The sequence below is a fragment of the Neoarius graeffei genome, chromosome 1, assembly GCF_027579695.1.
Source record: "Neoarius graeffei isolate fNeoGra1 chromosome 1, fNeoGra1.pri, whole genome shotgun sequence".
NCBI classification, from domain to species: Eukaryota; Metazoa; Chordata; class Actinopteri; order Siluriformes; family Ariidae; genus Neoarius; species Neoarius graeffei.
The window spans coordinates 36,642,121-36,658,166 of NC_083569.1; the positions used below are offsets into that span (position 1 = coordinate 36,642,121).

General features: G+C 43.1%; 1 protein-coding gene across 1 annotated transcript in view; it reads left to right on the plus strand.

Moving 5' to 3' along the window:
* cenpl (centromere protein L) overlaps positions 1 to 16,046 on the plus strand; it is a 35,980-nt gene that overhangs the window by 5,046 nt on the left and 14,888 nt on the right. The window contains exons 3-4 of the mRNA XM_060931267.1: positions 344 to 595; positions 11,185 to 11,730. Coding sequence (XP_060787250.1) covers positions 344 to 595; positions 11,185 to 11,730 — 798 coding nt within the window. The remainder of the gene's footprint in view (positions 1 to 343; positions 596 to 11,184; positions 11,731 to 16,046) is intronic.

The window sequence follows — 16,046 nt, forward strand, 5'->3', positions numbered from 1 at the left end:
ACGAATCAGGCAAATTTCCACATCTCCGGTTATTCTTCTTCCTTGACTTTAGGCTTTTTCAAACGGTGCCAATTCACCGTGGTGATGTTTTCATCCTCAGAGATTGTCCGTATTCCTCGGTTTCAGCCCTGACTTGTAGCCAAGTTATAAATAATAATACTTCCTGTGAACTTGTACTAGCAGGTTTAGCTGATAAACGCGCATCCAGTGCAGCAGTTTGCTTATACCAGTGGAGTTACTCCCTTGTGTTCTACTGTTTATTGTTGTGTGTGTGTGTTATATCACGATTCTCGACAAACTCTCTTGAGCACGTTTCTTCCTGCACAACCTCCATTTTCTGCAGAGCACAGCGGACCCAGAGCAAGTGGCCCTTCTGGTGAAGTACGAGTGGAAGCTGGCATACGTCACCCCGCTGTACCGATTCCAGCACACACAGCTGAAACTGTACTCCAGACACCTCAGCGCGTTCCTCGTGGCCGAGAAGCAGCAGGGGGTCGCCGTCGAGGTGGGGCTGGACGCAGGCTTTAAGGTCACGATCTCCACCGTCCTCGGGGTGGCAGAAACAGAGGATGATGCCGACACCATTTTCATTCAGGTAAACGAACAATAAGGAGGTTAGTGAAGCGTTCATGGGCTCGTGACCTCATCAGCGCCTTCGTGACTCATGCAGTGTGCGCTATATGCTCTATGTATCTGATCGGTCCGAACGGTGGGATTAGTTTTCTATTCCAGAAGTGCCAGCCGTAAGTCAGATGTTCACATGTTGCTGTTTCTATGGTAACAACTTACCCAATGGACAACCTGCATAGTATAATAAGATTCAGAATAAACAGATTAGTACACGCTGTCTCCAGTGTTCAAGAGAAAGCTGGAACTAAGTTTTCAGGCAGGGGCAGTTGACCAGTATGGCGTTCTGTGGGTGTGATGGTCAGGTAGGGTTGTTCCAGCAGGGTTTCCCCTAAAGCATCGTAGCATAGCAGCCCCGCTACGCTTAATTTATTGGCCGATACGCTCCGTGACATGGCGCTAGCCATTAAACTGCCGCCACAATGCTTACAATTTAGGCCTACGGTATAAAGCGAGAATCAACATGTGGGGTTTTGTAACCTTTGAGCAGGTAATCAATATAGTCCATGCAAGCCCATGGCCCTGAACTTGACCCGAGCTCACAGCTGATGTCTGAGAAGGGTATCCCATGCTGATTGGCTGAGTGTGTGTGGTATCCCGTGTTGATTGGGTGAGCGATGCGCAATTGATATTCATAGGGAACTTGTACAAGGATGGCGGAGCCTTCAAGCTGAGTTTGTGTGAGCAAATCACCGATGGGTTGCAGCTTAATTACGGCGTTTTTCACAAAGAAAACAGCTCCGCAACAGTGGTGGACCATTATGAGACCGTGACAGCCAGTTCGCTGCATGCCGCTGGCCAGCTCGAGTCTGACAGCGAGAGTATTTCTAGTCATCCGCACTACTGCCGAAATTTAATGATCAGTATTTTAAACTTCACTTTGTTTGATGTGAAATGAACTGCAGTCTCCTTTGGAACAGGACACTGCTTGTGAGATGCAAGTGGGTGTTGTATTGACTTTGGGGTTTTGTTTTGTTTTCTCACCCTAAAAACAAAATTCAGTAAAATTAAAAAGAAAATACAGTGGGGCAAAAAAGTATTTAGTCAGTCACCAATTGTGCAAGTTCTCCCACTTAAAAAGATGAGAGAGGCCTGTAATTTTCATCATAGGGTCACTTCAACTATGAGAGACAGAATGGGGGAAAAGAATCCAGGAAATCACATTGTCTGTCTGATTTTTAATGAATTTATTTGCAAATTACTGTGGAAAATAAGTATTTGGTCAATAACAAAAGTTCATCTCAATACTTTGTTATATACCCTTTGTTGGCAATGACAGAGGTCAAACGTTTTCTGCAAGTCTTCACAAGGTTTTCACACACTGTTGCTGGTATTTTGGCCCATTCCTCCATGCAGATCTCCTCTAGAGCAGTGATGTTTTGGGGCTGTCGCTGGGCAACACGGACTTTCAACTCCCTCCAAAGATTTTCTATGGGGTTGAGATCTGGAGACTGGCTAGGCCACTCCAGGACCTTGAAATGCTTCTTACGAAGCCACTCCTTCGTTGCCCGGGCGGTGTGTTTGGGATCATTGTCATGCTGAAAGATCCAGCCACGTTTCAGCTTCAGTGCCCTTGCTGATGGAAGGAGGTTTTCACTCAAAATCTCACGATACATGGCCCCATTCATCCTTTCCTTTACACGGATCAGTCGTCCTGGTCCCTTTGCAGAAAAACAGCCCCAAAGCATGATGTTTCCACCCCCATGCTTCACAGTAGGTATGGTGTTCTTTGGATGCAACTCAGCATTCTTTCTCCTCCAAACACGACAAGTTGAGTTTTTACCAAAAAGTTCTATTTTGGTTTCATCCGACCATATGACATTCTCCCAATCCTCTTCTGGATCATCCAAATGCTCTCTAGCAAACTTCAGACGGGCCTGGACATATACTGGCTTAAGCAGGGAGACACGTCTGGCACTGCAGGATTTGAGTCCCTGGCGGCGTAGTGTGTTACTGATGGTAGCCTTTGTTACTTTGGTCCCAGCTCTCTGCAGGTCATTCACTAAGTCCCCCCATGTGGTTCTGGGATTTTTGCTCACCGTTCTTGTGATCATTTTGACCCCACGGGGTGAGATCTTGCGTGGAGCCCCAGATCGAGGGAGATTATCAGTGGTCTTGTATGTCTTCCATTTTCTAATAATTGCTCCCACAGTTGATTTCTTCACACCAAGCTGCTTACCTATTGCAGATTCAGTCTTCCCAGCCTGGTGCAGGTCTACAATTTTGTTTCTGGTGTCCTTTGACAGCTCTTTGGTCTTGGCCATAGTGGAGTTTGGAGTGTGACTGTTTGAGGTTGTGGACAGGTGTCTTTTATACTGATAACGAGTTCAAACAGGTGCCATTAATACAGGTAACGAGTGGAGGACAGAGGAGCCTCTTAAAGAAGTTGTTACAGGTCTGTGAGAGCCAGAAATCTTGCTTGTTTGTAGGTGACCAAATACTTATTTTACCGAGGAATTTACCAATTAATTCATTAAAAATCCTACAATGTGATTTCCTGGATTCTTTCCCCCCATTCTGTCTCTCATAGTTGAAGTGTACCTATGATGAAAATTACAGGCCTCGCTCATCTTTTTAAGTGGGAGAACTTGCACAATTGGTGGCTGACTAAATACTTTTTTGCCCCACTGTATAGCTGCCACCGCTGCGCCCCACCCATGTTGAACTGGTTAAAAATCAGCTCAAGATGTCACCAGAAGCCACGAAATTAACCTTTTTATATTTCAAAATTTTCCAGCAGAGCATGCCTGTGGAGCCCCTAGGTGGCGTGCTCTTTGCACCTTGCTTTGCTGGGGGGGCACTGGTCTTTCCAGTTTTTCTAGGGGAAACCCTGCGCTGGTTACTGGTAATTTACCATTACTGATAAATCTTAGATTTGAAACAATATGGTATCCTCATATCGCAAATTTTGTTTGTTAGCGTGACAGCATTGCACCACTTTTGATTTTAAAAAAAAATTCTGTTTCTCATTTTCTACAGCTATTGTGTCGCTGCTCGAGCAAGTTCTGAGTGTTTGAAATACGCTACGGAATATATCGGTCCGCATGTCAAAGCAACGGCCGTAAACGAGATTCGCTGAGACCTGCGCGAGACATCGTAGAACGGAAGGAAAACGTGCAGCGCAAATCAAAGTGACCAACCCTGTGTCTGAAATCGCTCACTCGTTTGCTACTCCCTATAGAGGGAATTACTATATAGAGGACTATAGTGAGCTCATCGGTAAAATTGGGGGGGGCGTTTTCGGACACTACTCTGCCGTGCCGTTATTTACATCATTACTGTCGCACAATTAAAACGTGCCAGATCAGTCGGCTGGTGGGTTTTCAAAATAATAAACACGCATGTATTTTTGTGATAAATCCGTATTATACTGAGCGTATTTCCCACATTAATCAATACGAAGTCTTTCAGTTCTTTTAAAATCAAGGCTGAATACTTTCTTCTTTGCCGCTGCCTTTTATTCTGTCAAATCTGAGACTTTTAATTTGTTTTCTTTCAGCGCGACCGCAATGCATGATGGGATCTATCGCTTTGGTTAGTGACCGTCGTTATACACTACTTTTTGTGATGCATTGTGGGATACTTCAAGTGCACTATACTGTATAGGGTGTAAATAATCCTCACTAAGGTTTCGGACAGAACTACAAAATGGCGTCCTCACTATATAGTGAGTAGGGAGCGATTTCGGACACAGGGATGGTCAAAAGACGCTCTTTCGAATGCTGATGTAATCAAGCCGGATGCTTTGTTTGTTCTGATAGCAATCAGGAAAGTTTGAAAAAAGTAGGCGGTAATCATTTCAACTCGTTTTTGTGCAATACTTGGTTTGGAAAACAGTTTTCAAAATGGCGGCGCTGACATTTGATGTTTCGAAGTCTCGCACAAGTCTGGTGAAGATCGTGCGGATGAGCGACGCCTGCGGTGGACCAAACGAACTAAATTCAACACAGCGAAAAACCGAACAGGCCGATAAGGATAATGTTTAATTGCAATTAGTTGCCAATACGAGTCACGATATAAGGTTACTAAAACCCAAAACGTCATTGAAGAACACGTTAATTAAGAAATAAAGCAAGTTTAAAAATGACTGCAGTTCCCCTTTAACAGTTCACTCTTTCGCTTGCCCTTTACCGCTAAGTCATGGGCGTGATGTAAGTCTGGTAGAAGGGCTCTCCCTCAGACCAGTGACCTGCCACACTGCTTCCAGTTAGACAGCTAAGTCTAGGAAAGACACTCGTGTTGTAGGACTCAAGACCACTTTTTGAAGGTCTTGGAATCGACCACGTTTTTATTTGGCCTCGGACATGGAGGGCGGCAGGTTTTTTTTTTTTTTTTTTTTTTCCTAAATTGTCTGATTTATTTGTTGACATCATTACTGTGACCTGGATGTAAAACTTCCTGCTTCAAATGCAACCTGGCCTGTTGTGAATTTGAAATTTTTCTTCCTGTTAAAGGCCATCATCCGTTCTCTCTCACTTTCTCGCCCTACCTTGGTCTTGACTCGATCTCAACCCCTCAAAGCCTTGGTCTTGACTCGATCTCAACCCCTCAAAGCCTTGGTCTTGACTCGGTCTCAAAGCCTTGATCTCGGTTTAGGCGGTCTTCACTACAACGCTAGAAGACGCTATGGATTCAGCAACTGCTGAACAACCTAGTGGCCTTAGATTGCTGAAACTTGTCGAGAAACGAGGCTTTCTGAGCGAGAGATGGCGAGATTTTGATTTTATGGCAAGTGACAGTGGAGAGGTCAAGTCCCCTTCTACACCCATGTCCAAACAGTGCCTCAGGTCATGTGTGGCAGGAGGAAGAAATGTGTCTAATCTGATGAAACATTTGATATAGACATCCCAATTTGTCCAAAGAACTCCAGGAATGGAAGCTGCACATGATGATCATGCAAATAAATTGAAAATAAGGTTGCTGAAATGACGGGTACTGAACTGTGTCCGTGTGCTTGTTCATAATATTTCCCCGTCCTGAATCGAGCTAACCGTGTAGTGTTAAGTTGAGCTGAACTAACGTTACACGGCGCTAACCGGCATCCAGGACCAACGTTTGTCTTCTTCGGCTACGTCCACGTGAATACAGTTTAGTTTTAAAACGCATCGCTTGGTGTCCACGCTACTCCGGAGTTTTCGAGCCCCGAAAACGGAATCCAGAGTAGCGTTTTAATATAGATGGGCGAAAATGGAGACACATTGACTTCCTGATCGGGTCTCATCAGTCACGACGTATCCTTCCCTGGTTTGTCACGTTCCTATCATGTGATCACTTCTCAGAAGAAAATGAACAGCGTCAAGTGGTTTTTTTACAGGCACATGCGTACCCAGTGTACATGAACGGTCATGTGATGTGCTTTTTCAGGCGTGTGAGTACGGACCGAGATTATTTCTGATACGGCGCTAAAACTGTCTTCTGGACAGATTGTTGTAAAAGGTACAAGTGTGAACGCAGCCTTAGCCTACTTAGCAGTCTAATCCATGAATGAAAGAATAACGAGGGGATAGAAATGACCTTAGTCAGATCTTTGAGAGATTAATAAATCGTTTTTGTGTTTTTCACTCATTTATTGCAGTGATTTAAGCAATACCACTTTTGACGTTTTATTAACTTCATCAGTTCGTATGCATATTTTTATATATAGTATTGTGTTGGAACCGAACTAGTACCATGGTTTTCCCCAAAGCGTTTTAGCGTATCGGGCCCGATACGCTTGCTCTGCCTGCCGGTACGCTTAGATTTATACCGATGCATTAAATTCCCTACCCACAAGTAACTAGATACATAGCAGAGCAAATAACAGATCCATTTACATACTGATTGATATTTGTGTTAAACACGCTCTCTTTTTTTCCAGTGTTTGTGTTGATTCTGTCAAAGTAATATGTCCGCGTGGTATGATGTAAAAAACTAATCTGTTAGCTGTGTCAAGATCACGTGTTCAAACCGTCCAATAAAAACATCGAAAGAAAACGTCAGACATCCCGGAATTTTCTGATTCGTTATAAGCGATCTCATTGGCTGCCCATGTTGTCCCCCACCAGACGGACAAAGCCGACTGATTTTAATAAGCGAGGAGAAGACTCGCTGGACAATTTGATCCACATCAGCATGGATAACCGCGAGATGGACTGTGAGAGCGCTGCCCAACATTGGGCCGAGCAAAAGCCGAGGAGAATTAATCTGCTTTAAAGGAGTAGAAAACTTTTAATTCATTAGTTTGGGTTTGCAGAAAGATTATGTACTTATAAACACTCTCACGAAGTGAAGTTGTCCAAATGTGTCAAATATAGCATCATTTCAAATAATAACCATCAGCATTTTTGGCAGTGTGATGTCACTGGGATCCATTTAACAAAAGAAGGTTCCGGATGATTCTTTGGTTAAAGGCTCACAGTGACGTCACACTGCCAAACACGCTTATCGTTATTATTATTATTCGAAATTATGCTACATTTGACACTGATTAACAAATTCTCTTCATGAATGTGTTTATAAATCCATCATCTTTCTGCAAACTTAAATGTATGAATGAAGTTTTCTTTTAAATGTGTTTTAATCTTAATCTAGTCCATTTAATAAAGTGCCAAAATTTAAACTTTATAATATGCGGTTGCCTTACTTTTCTTTTCAGTGTACCTTCGTTATACACTACTGTTCAAAAGTTTGGGGTCACCCAGACAATTTTGTTTTCCATGAAAAGTCACACTTTTATTTCCCACCATAAGTTGTAAAATGAATAGAAAATATAGTCAAGACATTTTTCTGGCCATTTTGAGCATTTAATCGACCCCACAAATGTGATGCTCCAGAAACTCAATCTGCTCAAAGGAAGGTCAGTTTTATAGCTTCTCTAAAGAGCTCAACTGTTTTCAGCTGTGCTAACATGATTGTACAAGGGTTTTCTAATCATCCATTAGCCTTCTGAGGCAATGAGCAAACACATTGTACCATTAGAACACTGGAGTGAGAGTTGCTGGAAATGGGCCTCTATACACCTATGGAGATATTGCACCAAAAACCAGCAGCTAGAATAGTCATTTAGCACATTAGCAATGTATAGAGTGCATTTCTGATTAGTTTAAAGTCATTGAAAAGAACAGTGCTTTTCTTTCAAAAATAAGGACATTTCAAAGTGACCCCAAACTTTTGAACGGTAGTGTACATATATTACGGTAATTGCATCAGGAACATTCTAAATCATTAGTTATAGTAATACAGCAACTTATTTTAAGTTGGCAGGTCTTGGGTTCAGATCCCTTTGTGATCAACAGGAGGTCATGATGATCGATTCTCTTCACTGGATTGCAGAAGATGGAGCAAACCGCTGGTCATAGTTTCATGCACATTTTTGTTTCAACACTACTTGATCATAGGTAATTAAGGAATTCCCGTAGATTTTCAATCTGTCGTATACCTCAGTAATCTAGAACAAAACAGTTTAACTTGCATGTTGAACTTTAAGGTGAAATTTCAAGTGTGTATACAGCGCTGAGCGTAAATGAGTGCACCCCGTTTGAAAAGTAACATTTTAAACAATATCTCAATGAACACAAACAATTTCCGAAATGTTGACAAGACAAAGTTTAATAGAACATCTGTTTAACTTATAACGTGAAAGTAAGGTTAATAATATAACTTAGATTATGCATTTTTCAGTTTTACTCAAATTAGGGTGGTGCAAAAATGAGTACACCCCACAACAAAAACTACTACATCTAGTACTTTGTATGGCCGCCATGATTTTTAATGACAGCACCAAGTCTTCTAGGCATGGAATGAACAAGTTGGCGACATTTTGCAACACCAATCTTTTTCCATTCTTCAACAATGACCTCTTTTAGTGACTGGATGCTGGATGGAGAGCGATGCTCAACTTGTCTCTTCAGAATTCCCCATAGGTGTTCGATTGGGTTCAGATCAGGAGACGTACTCGGCCACTGAATCACTTTCACCCTGTTCTTCTTCAGAAATCCAACAGTGGCCTTAGATGTGTGTTTAGTCATGTTGGAAAAGTGCACGAAGACCAAGGACATGGAGTGATGGTAGCATCTTCTCTTTCAGTATAGAGAGCGTGCACGTGACGTCACGTGATTTGTTTATCTGCCATCTTGGACGGCAAGGCGGCGCATAGAACTTAGACGAACCCGTTCTAATTATCAAGTGTGTGGGAGTAGATCTTTCGAAAATGGTTGGTTATATCTTGTTCAGCATTTGGTTGTACCAATAGACAGGGCCAAAAGGAGGGCCTGTCATTTTATAGATTCCCCGCAGACGAGGAGAGATGCGCAAAATGGGTGTCCGCTGTGCGAAGAGAAAACTGGTACCCCAGTTCTACCAGCCGAATTTGTAGTGAACACTTCATATCAGGTAGGTGTAATCTAATTCAATACTCCTAGTACATCTGTTAAGTTGATTTTCGGATTGAATGATAACTGCATAGTCGGTGATTTGTGATATTTTTTTTCAGACAAAAACATACATATTTACAACCCTGTCATTATCTGGAACTGAGTTTAGATTTCGAACATTCTTACGATAAAACATCCTGCATAGTCTCTTTATGATAAACGTCTTAATGCCACTTACCCGTGAGGTTATCAAGTAGACATTCTTCTTCGGAACCTTCCAGAGGTATAGTTGGGATGCCCATCCCACAACAAAATATTTATAAGCTTCCAGGCTCTTGTAAGCTTTGAGGGCTTTGCCAGTGTAACACGATTCACGATTAACAAGAAAATTGTAAATGTCGTGGTAGGCCAGATCGGGCAAATTGCCGGCACCGCAGCTCCGAATTTCCCTGAATAAGAATTGCGGCAAGTTGTACGGATCTGCGATCCCCAACCTGGAACACTTTTTTTTTTTTTTTTCTAACGTAACGCTGCCTCACGTCACCTTCAAGATGCTGAGCAAACTTAGACAAGTAATCGCGTGATGTAGATGGGGTATTTTCCAAATTTTCTTGGGGATTACTCCCTGGATCCATTACACTCGCGCAAGGTAAACAATCCTGAAGCCGTCCAATATGGCGGAGTACACATGGACGGGTCACGTGACTGCACATCCTCTATAGAGCAATACGTCTGTGAATTCATGATGCCATCAATGAAATGCAGCTCCCCGACACCAGCAGCACTCATGCAGCCCCACATAAGGACACTGCCACCACCATGTTTCACTGCAGGCACCATGCAGTTTTCTTTGTATTCCTCACCTTTGCGACGCCATACAGTTTTGAAGCCATCAGTTCCAAAAACATTTATCTTGGTCTCATCACTCCAGAGTATAGAGTCCCAGTAGTCTTCATCTTTGTCAGCATGGGCCCTGGCAAACTCTAGGTGGGCTTTTTTGTGCCTGGGCTTTAGGAGAGGCTTCTTTCGTGGACAGCATCCATGCATGCCATTCCTCTGCAGTGTACGCCGTATTGTGTCACGGGAAATAGTCACCCCAGTTTGGCTTTCTACTTCTTTAGATAACTGCAGTGAACTTGCATGCCGATTTTCTTCAACCCTTCTCATCTAAGACGCTCCTGTCGAGGTGTTAACTTCCGTGGACGACCTGGACGTCTCTGTGAGATGGTTGCAGTTCCAGCTTTCTTAAATTTTTGTACCACTTTTGCTGCAGTATTCTGACTGATAAGTAAAGCTTTGCTGATCTTCTCGTAGCCTTCACCTTTGTGGTGTAAAGAATTTTTTCTTTGGGGAATTCTGAAGAGACAAGTTGAGCATCACTCTGCATCCAGCATCCAGTCACTAAAAGAGGTCATTGTTGAAGAATGGAAAAAGATTGATGTTGCAAAATGTCGCCAACTTGTTCATTCCATGCCTAGAAGACTTGGTGCTGTCATTAAAAATCATGGAGGCCATACAAAGTACTAGATATAGTAGTTTTTGTTGTGGGGTGTACTCATTTTTGCACCACCCTAATTTGAGTAAAACTGAAAAATGTGTAATCTAAGTTATATTATTAACCTTACTTTCACGTTATAAGTTAAACAGATGTTCTATTAAACTTTGTCTTGTCAACATTTTGGAAATTGTTTGTGTTCAATGAGATATTGTTTAAAATGTTACTTTTCAAAGGGGGTGCACTCATTTACGCTCAGCACTGTACATTAATACTATTTGGGTCAGAAATCATTGAAACACTGGTAAACTCTATCCTATTCATGTATCTAAAACCTCTGAGACCCTGAAAATGCACCTCAGAGCATCTATTTTCAAAAACTTTTCTGGGGGAGCATGCCCCCGGACCCCCCCAGTTTCGCTTCGCGCCTTTGGCGCTCAATTGTCTGTGTATTATCATGCCGGAATTTAGGGCTTTAATTTTTTTTCTGGGGAAAACACTGTTAGAACTATTACTATTTGACCATGCCAGGTACTGTAACGTACTGAACCAACCCTATGGTCAGGTATCTTTTTGGTTCCTTTACAAATGTGGCTTGACAGTTTCAGGAAAATCAGATTTTGCTTGAGTCCGTATAGAAGGATTTAAATTTGACTGCTAATTTTTTTTTTTCTCTTTCCTCCTCCTCCTCCTCCTCAAATAATTTTTCAGATACACTCCAGGCCGAGGTTTGGGACAGGCGCTCTGAAACCGGTGTGGCACGGCTGGTTGACGTGCGTGAACGGAGACGGCGAGTACCTGAGGTCACTGCCCCCTGACTTTGTCAGTCTTCCTCTTTTCTGCAGCAGTGGCCCCGGATCCCTCACGGCTCTGGTCAAGCTGTGGTTCGAACGCACCTTTGATTGTAATTTTGGCTCTCTGTTGCTGAACTCGTCCACTCTGAACTGGCTGGCTGCTCTGTGGACCAACTCCCACTCCAGCAGCAATATCAGGTTCCTGAAGCTCACCTGGACCATGCCCACGCAGCCCGCGCTGGACATCATGTACACGGTGAACCCGCAGGACGCCTGGGCACTGTGGAGCAGCATTCACACCGAGGACGGTGCAGACGACAGGATCCACATCGACGAGGTGCAGCGCTTTCTGAACGGACTCGAGACTCACCTTTTCAGACATTTTAAGATCTACCTGTCAGCCGGGACGCTCATGAAGGTCTCCACCTCCCTCGGGTCAGCTCATCATGAGGGCAGAATCAAGGTTGGTACCCTGTGTTTCTAGCCGTGATTGACTCCGAGCACAGTGCTGGAGAATGGATTTAATAAGAAAAGAGAAGCAAATGGAGGTTGGACAAATGGTCATAGGTTTAGTAAGAAAAGGTGTATTTGTTAACTTGGTTTTTAATAGGGGATATTTTCATTAAAAGGCTATTTATTTTACTTAAAATCTTATAAGTATGGGTAAATTATTGTTGGTTCTTAAGAAAATAATTTTTTTTTTAATTGAGAAAGGATAGGAAAAATAAATTTGGCTTTTTTTTTTTTTTTTGGTAAGGCCATGTTGATTCGATTATATGGATGACATCTTCTGGGAACCCCAAAACTGATGCGAGCGTGTGGGGAGGGGGAAAGTTTGGTCAAAAAAAAAAAATTCTTCATTATGAGATCTATAATGCCTCTTTTCCACCAAAGCAGTTCCAGGGCTGGTTCGGGGCCAGTGCTTAGTTTGGAACCGGGTTTTCTGTTTCCACTGACAAAGAACTGGCTCTGGGCCAGAAAAACCGGTTCCAGGCTAGCACCAACTCTCTGCTGGGCCAGAGGAAAGAACCGCTTACGTCAGCGGGGGGCGGAGTTGTTAAGACCAACAACAATCACAAGACCGCGAAAGATCGCCATTTTTAAGTGACGAGAAGCAGCAGCTGTATAAACGCGAAGTCATCCGTTGTTGTTGTTACTACGATGTTCGCGCCAAGGTTTATACAAACGCAGCGACGTAACTGACGTATACAGCAATGTAATGACGTGGCTCCGCTTAGCACCGCGAGCTATGGAAAAGCAAACTGGTTCTCAGCTGGCTCGCAAGTTGAACGAGTTGTGAACCAGCACCGGCCCTGGAACTGCTTTGGTGGAAAAGGGGAATTAAGGTATTTGACCTGACGTCACAGGGTCACGTGACGCCCCGGTGTCCGCCATTTTGAACGTCAAGCTACATACTAACGCTGCAGACAGAGAGGGAGAACCGGCTTGAAAAAAAACCGTGTTACAGACACCTAGAATAGATTAATTTGTCAGTAAGCACTCTATAAATAACCATGGTGTTTGCTTGTTGTGCTGTGGGCTGCCACAACAGACAGGGACAGCGTGCAGGACGCTCCTTTTACCGGTTTCTAGTGATGGGAATTTCGGCTCTTTTGGCTCTTCTTACTATAAGGAGCCGGCTCTTTCGGCTCCCAAACTCGGCTCCCACCGAAGAGCCGGCTCCCGTCGTTCACTTCAAAGAGCCGGATCGTTCGCGACCGACACATCACTACCGGTTTACTACTGACCCAAACAAGAGGGATTGCAGCTGTGAAGAGACAGGATTGGAAGCCAACAGAGTACTCCAGACTTTGCAGTGATCATTTCATTTCAGGTTAGTTTATCAGTTAATGCAATTTTGATAAAATATATAGCAAAAAGTAAATGGGTCAGTGTTTGTTAATCCATCTGAGCAGTGAAACAAGGCAGTGTTAATTTGTCTAGGGTTGCATGTAGCAGACATCAGACATAAAACGCAATAACAGAGGCTAGAAAGAAACGGGACACACAAATAAATAAACAGGGCTCCATACCAAGGCTGGGTACAGTGTTTGCGATAAAAGACAGATCCAGTTTAACACGAATCACAGCTTACTTTCTTGTTAAAATGTGCAAAGGTCTCCACCATCTCATACCGCCTTGCACTGAAGGACTTAAGCGTGCCGTCCAAAATGGCTGCATCACGTTACTTGGTCACGTGGGTGAAATACCTCAATAAGTGGTCAGAAAGGTTGAACAAATGACTAGACACACAGAGTATGGTATACCAAACAAGAACTTCTTTATTTTTGTTATTTCACATCTCCTGGTGGCACAAAGTGGTGCAAGCAAGGGTAATTCAAGCCCTGCTTCCCTTCTGGCATCTTCTTTTCCTTGACATCCTTCAGGTGCCGAAAGAAACACAGTATGAAAGGCAGCAATTAGATATTGTTATTTTTAGTTTCCCAGTAGTTAGTGTAAAAGGTTTCTGGGCATAAATGTGAATGGCAGGGAATGAATGCTTGATATTGCAGATGGAATGTTGCAAGCAGCATGACGCTTTTCAATTTAATACTTGGTATCTAAAATCTATAAAATAGACCCACCTTAGTTGTCATCGTTCTCCTTTTCATCTTCTTTCTTCCCCTTGTTCTTTCCCCTACCCCTGCAGATTTGCACACCTACAGAAAAATTGCATGATGGGAGGAAATCATTTATTGATTGACTTGTGCAAAAAATGGATGTCAGTGCAGATATCGGAGTCTATTTAGCTCCAATTTTGGACCGGTTTGTCCAGTTGAAAAGATTGATCATGTATGTACATTACTACCTGGATATCAACCTTAATCAACAAAGTAATCCACTTCTATGGTTACACACTATTTCAGACAAGAGTACAATGTATGCAAGCAAGTAAGTAAAGACTTAAAACCCACCTGACACACCGGATGGATGGTCTGGAATTGGTCCATCTTCTCTACGGGGATGGGCAGCGTCTCTTCCTCCCCACATTGCCAGCAAACCAACGGGAGGATTGGCCTCAATGCTGCTGGTGCCTTCGGCCATCACTCTTCCTTGTTACTTTAATGCTGACATATAAATTCGGAGGACGCTCACCCGCAGTTGAATTCGACGCCATATTTCTTGGAATGTGAGCGGTGCGCATGTGCTCAGAGTAAGTTTACGACAAAATCAGTACGTTTTACGATAGAAAAAGAGGCATTTTACGACATTAGTATCGCTTTACGACATACATTTTGCTCTGGTCGAAAACTTTTTTTTTTTTTTGGGAAACGGACGAAAATTGATGCGCGCGGATGTCATCCATATAATCGAATCAACGTGGCCTAATATAGAATCCTAATTTAAAGCTAGACGGCCTTTCGATTTTATAAAATCAGTGAAATTTAGTTCCCTCTGAAATTTGGTCATTGTGATGTATGTTTATTTCTGTAACAGCTCACAAAATATCAGGCCATTCCGTGGCCGGGAAGTTATTTAATTTGAGGCGATTCCTGAGCAAATAATGTGCATGAAATCACTCGCTTCGTGCAGTCAAGCAGACAGAGGAAGTCCGTGTGTGCATGCGCAGGTTTACCTTCTTCTTTTGGGTTTTACGGCAGCTGGCTTCCACAGCGTTGCATTACTGCCATCTACAGGTTTACCTTTGACCGTGCACTGACCGTTCCATCATTCTGTCACTAAACGAACAGCTGATCACACCGAGGTGCTCGCTGAGCGCCGATATTTATTAGTTTGGTCTTGCGTTTCCTTTCCTTCATATATAACATAACGTCTTTTTCTTCTCGCTTTCCGTTACTGTCCTCGGTCTTTCACGTTTCATTCGCATCCTCCGTTTAGGCCTGTCATGATGACAAATTTTGTTGGACGATATATCGTCTCAGAAATGATTGCGATCAACGATATTATTGTTGACGTCTTTTGAAGACAATTTTACGCCACTCGTAAAACAATAACGATCATGTAAATGCACCCTTTCAAAGAACTTTTTAAGTCAACTTTATTCAATTCAACAGTGGAACATAAATAACCTAAAGAAATAAAACAAAACCCCTCACAACAAAACCAATAAATAAAATATACAATCTACGGCTCTTAAAAATTGCACTTAAGTAAATATTAACTTGGCGCAGGGTAATAAAGAGACGTTCTTTTCTTCACAGGCAACATTCTGCCAATCCAGTTTCTCAAAGATTAGTACCCAGATAAACAAAAAGGGCGGCACGGTGGTGTAGTGGTTAGCGCTGTCGCCTCACAGCGAGAAGGTCCGGGTTCGAGCCCCGTGGCCGGCGAGGGCCTTTCTGTGTGGAGTTTGCGTGTTCTCCCTGCGTCCGCATGGGTTTCCCCCACAGTCCAAAGACATGCAGGTTAGGTTAACTGGTGACTCTAAATTGAGCGTAGGTGTGAATGTGAGTGTGAATGGTTGTCTGTGTCTATGTGTCAGCCCTGTGATGACCTGGCGACTTGTCCAGGGTGTACCCCGCCTTTCACCCATAGTCAGCTGGGATAGGCTCCAGCTTGCCTGCGACCCTGTAGAACAGGATAAAGCGGCTACAGATAATGAGATGAGATAAACAAAAAGTGCAAAGTAACAATTAGAACGAGGTAGCATGTAGGCAAGGGCGTAGGTTTGGCATTAACATAAACCCGGCGCCAACTTCAGGTCAACATTAGAGGGTCACAATTTTTGCTCCGTTGTGTTCCACCATCATCTCTCCAAAATCCAAATTTTTTAAAATTTGAAGTTCAGAACTGGAGTAATTTATGAATAATATGCAA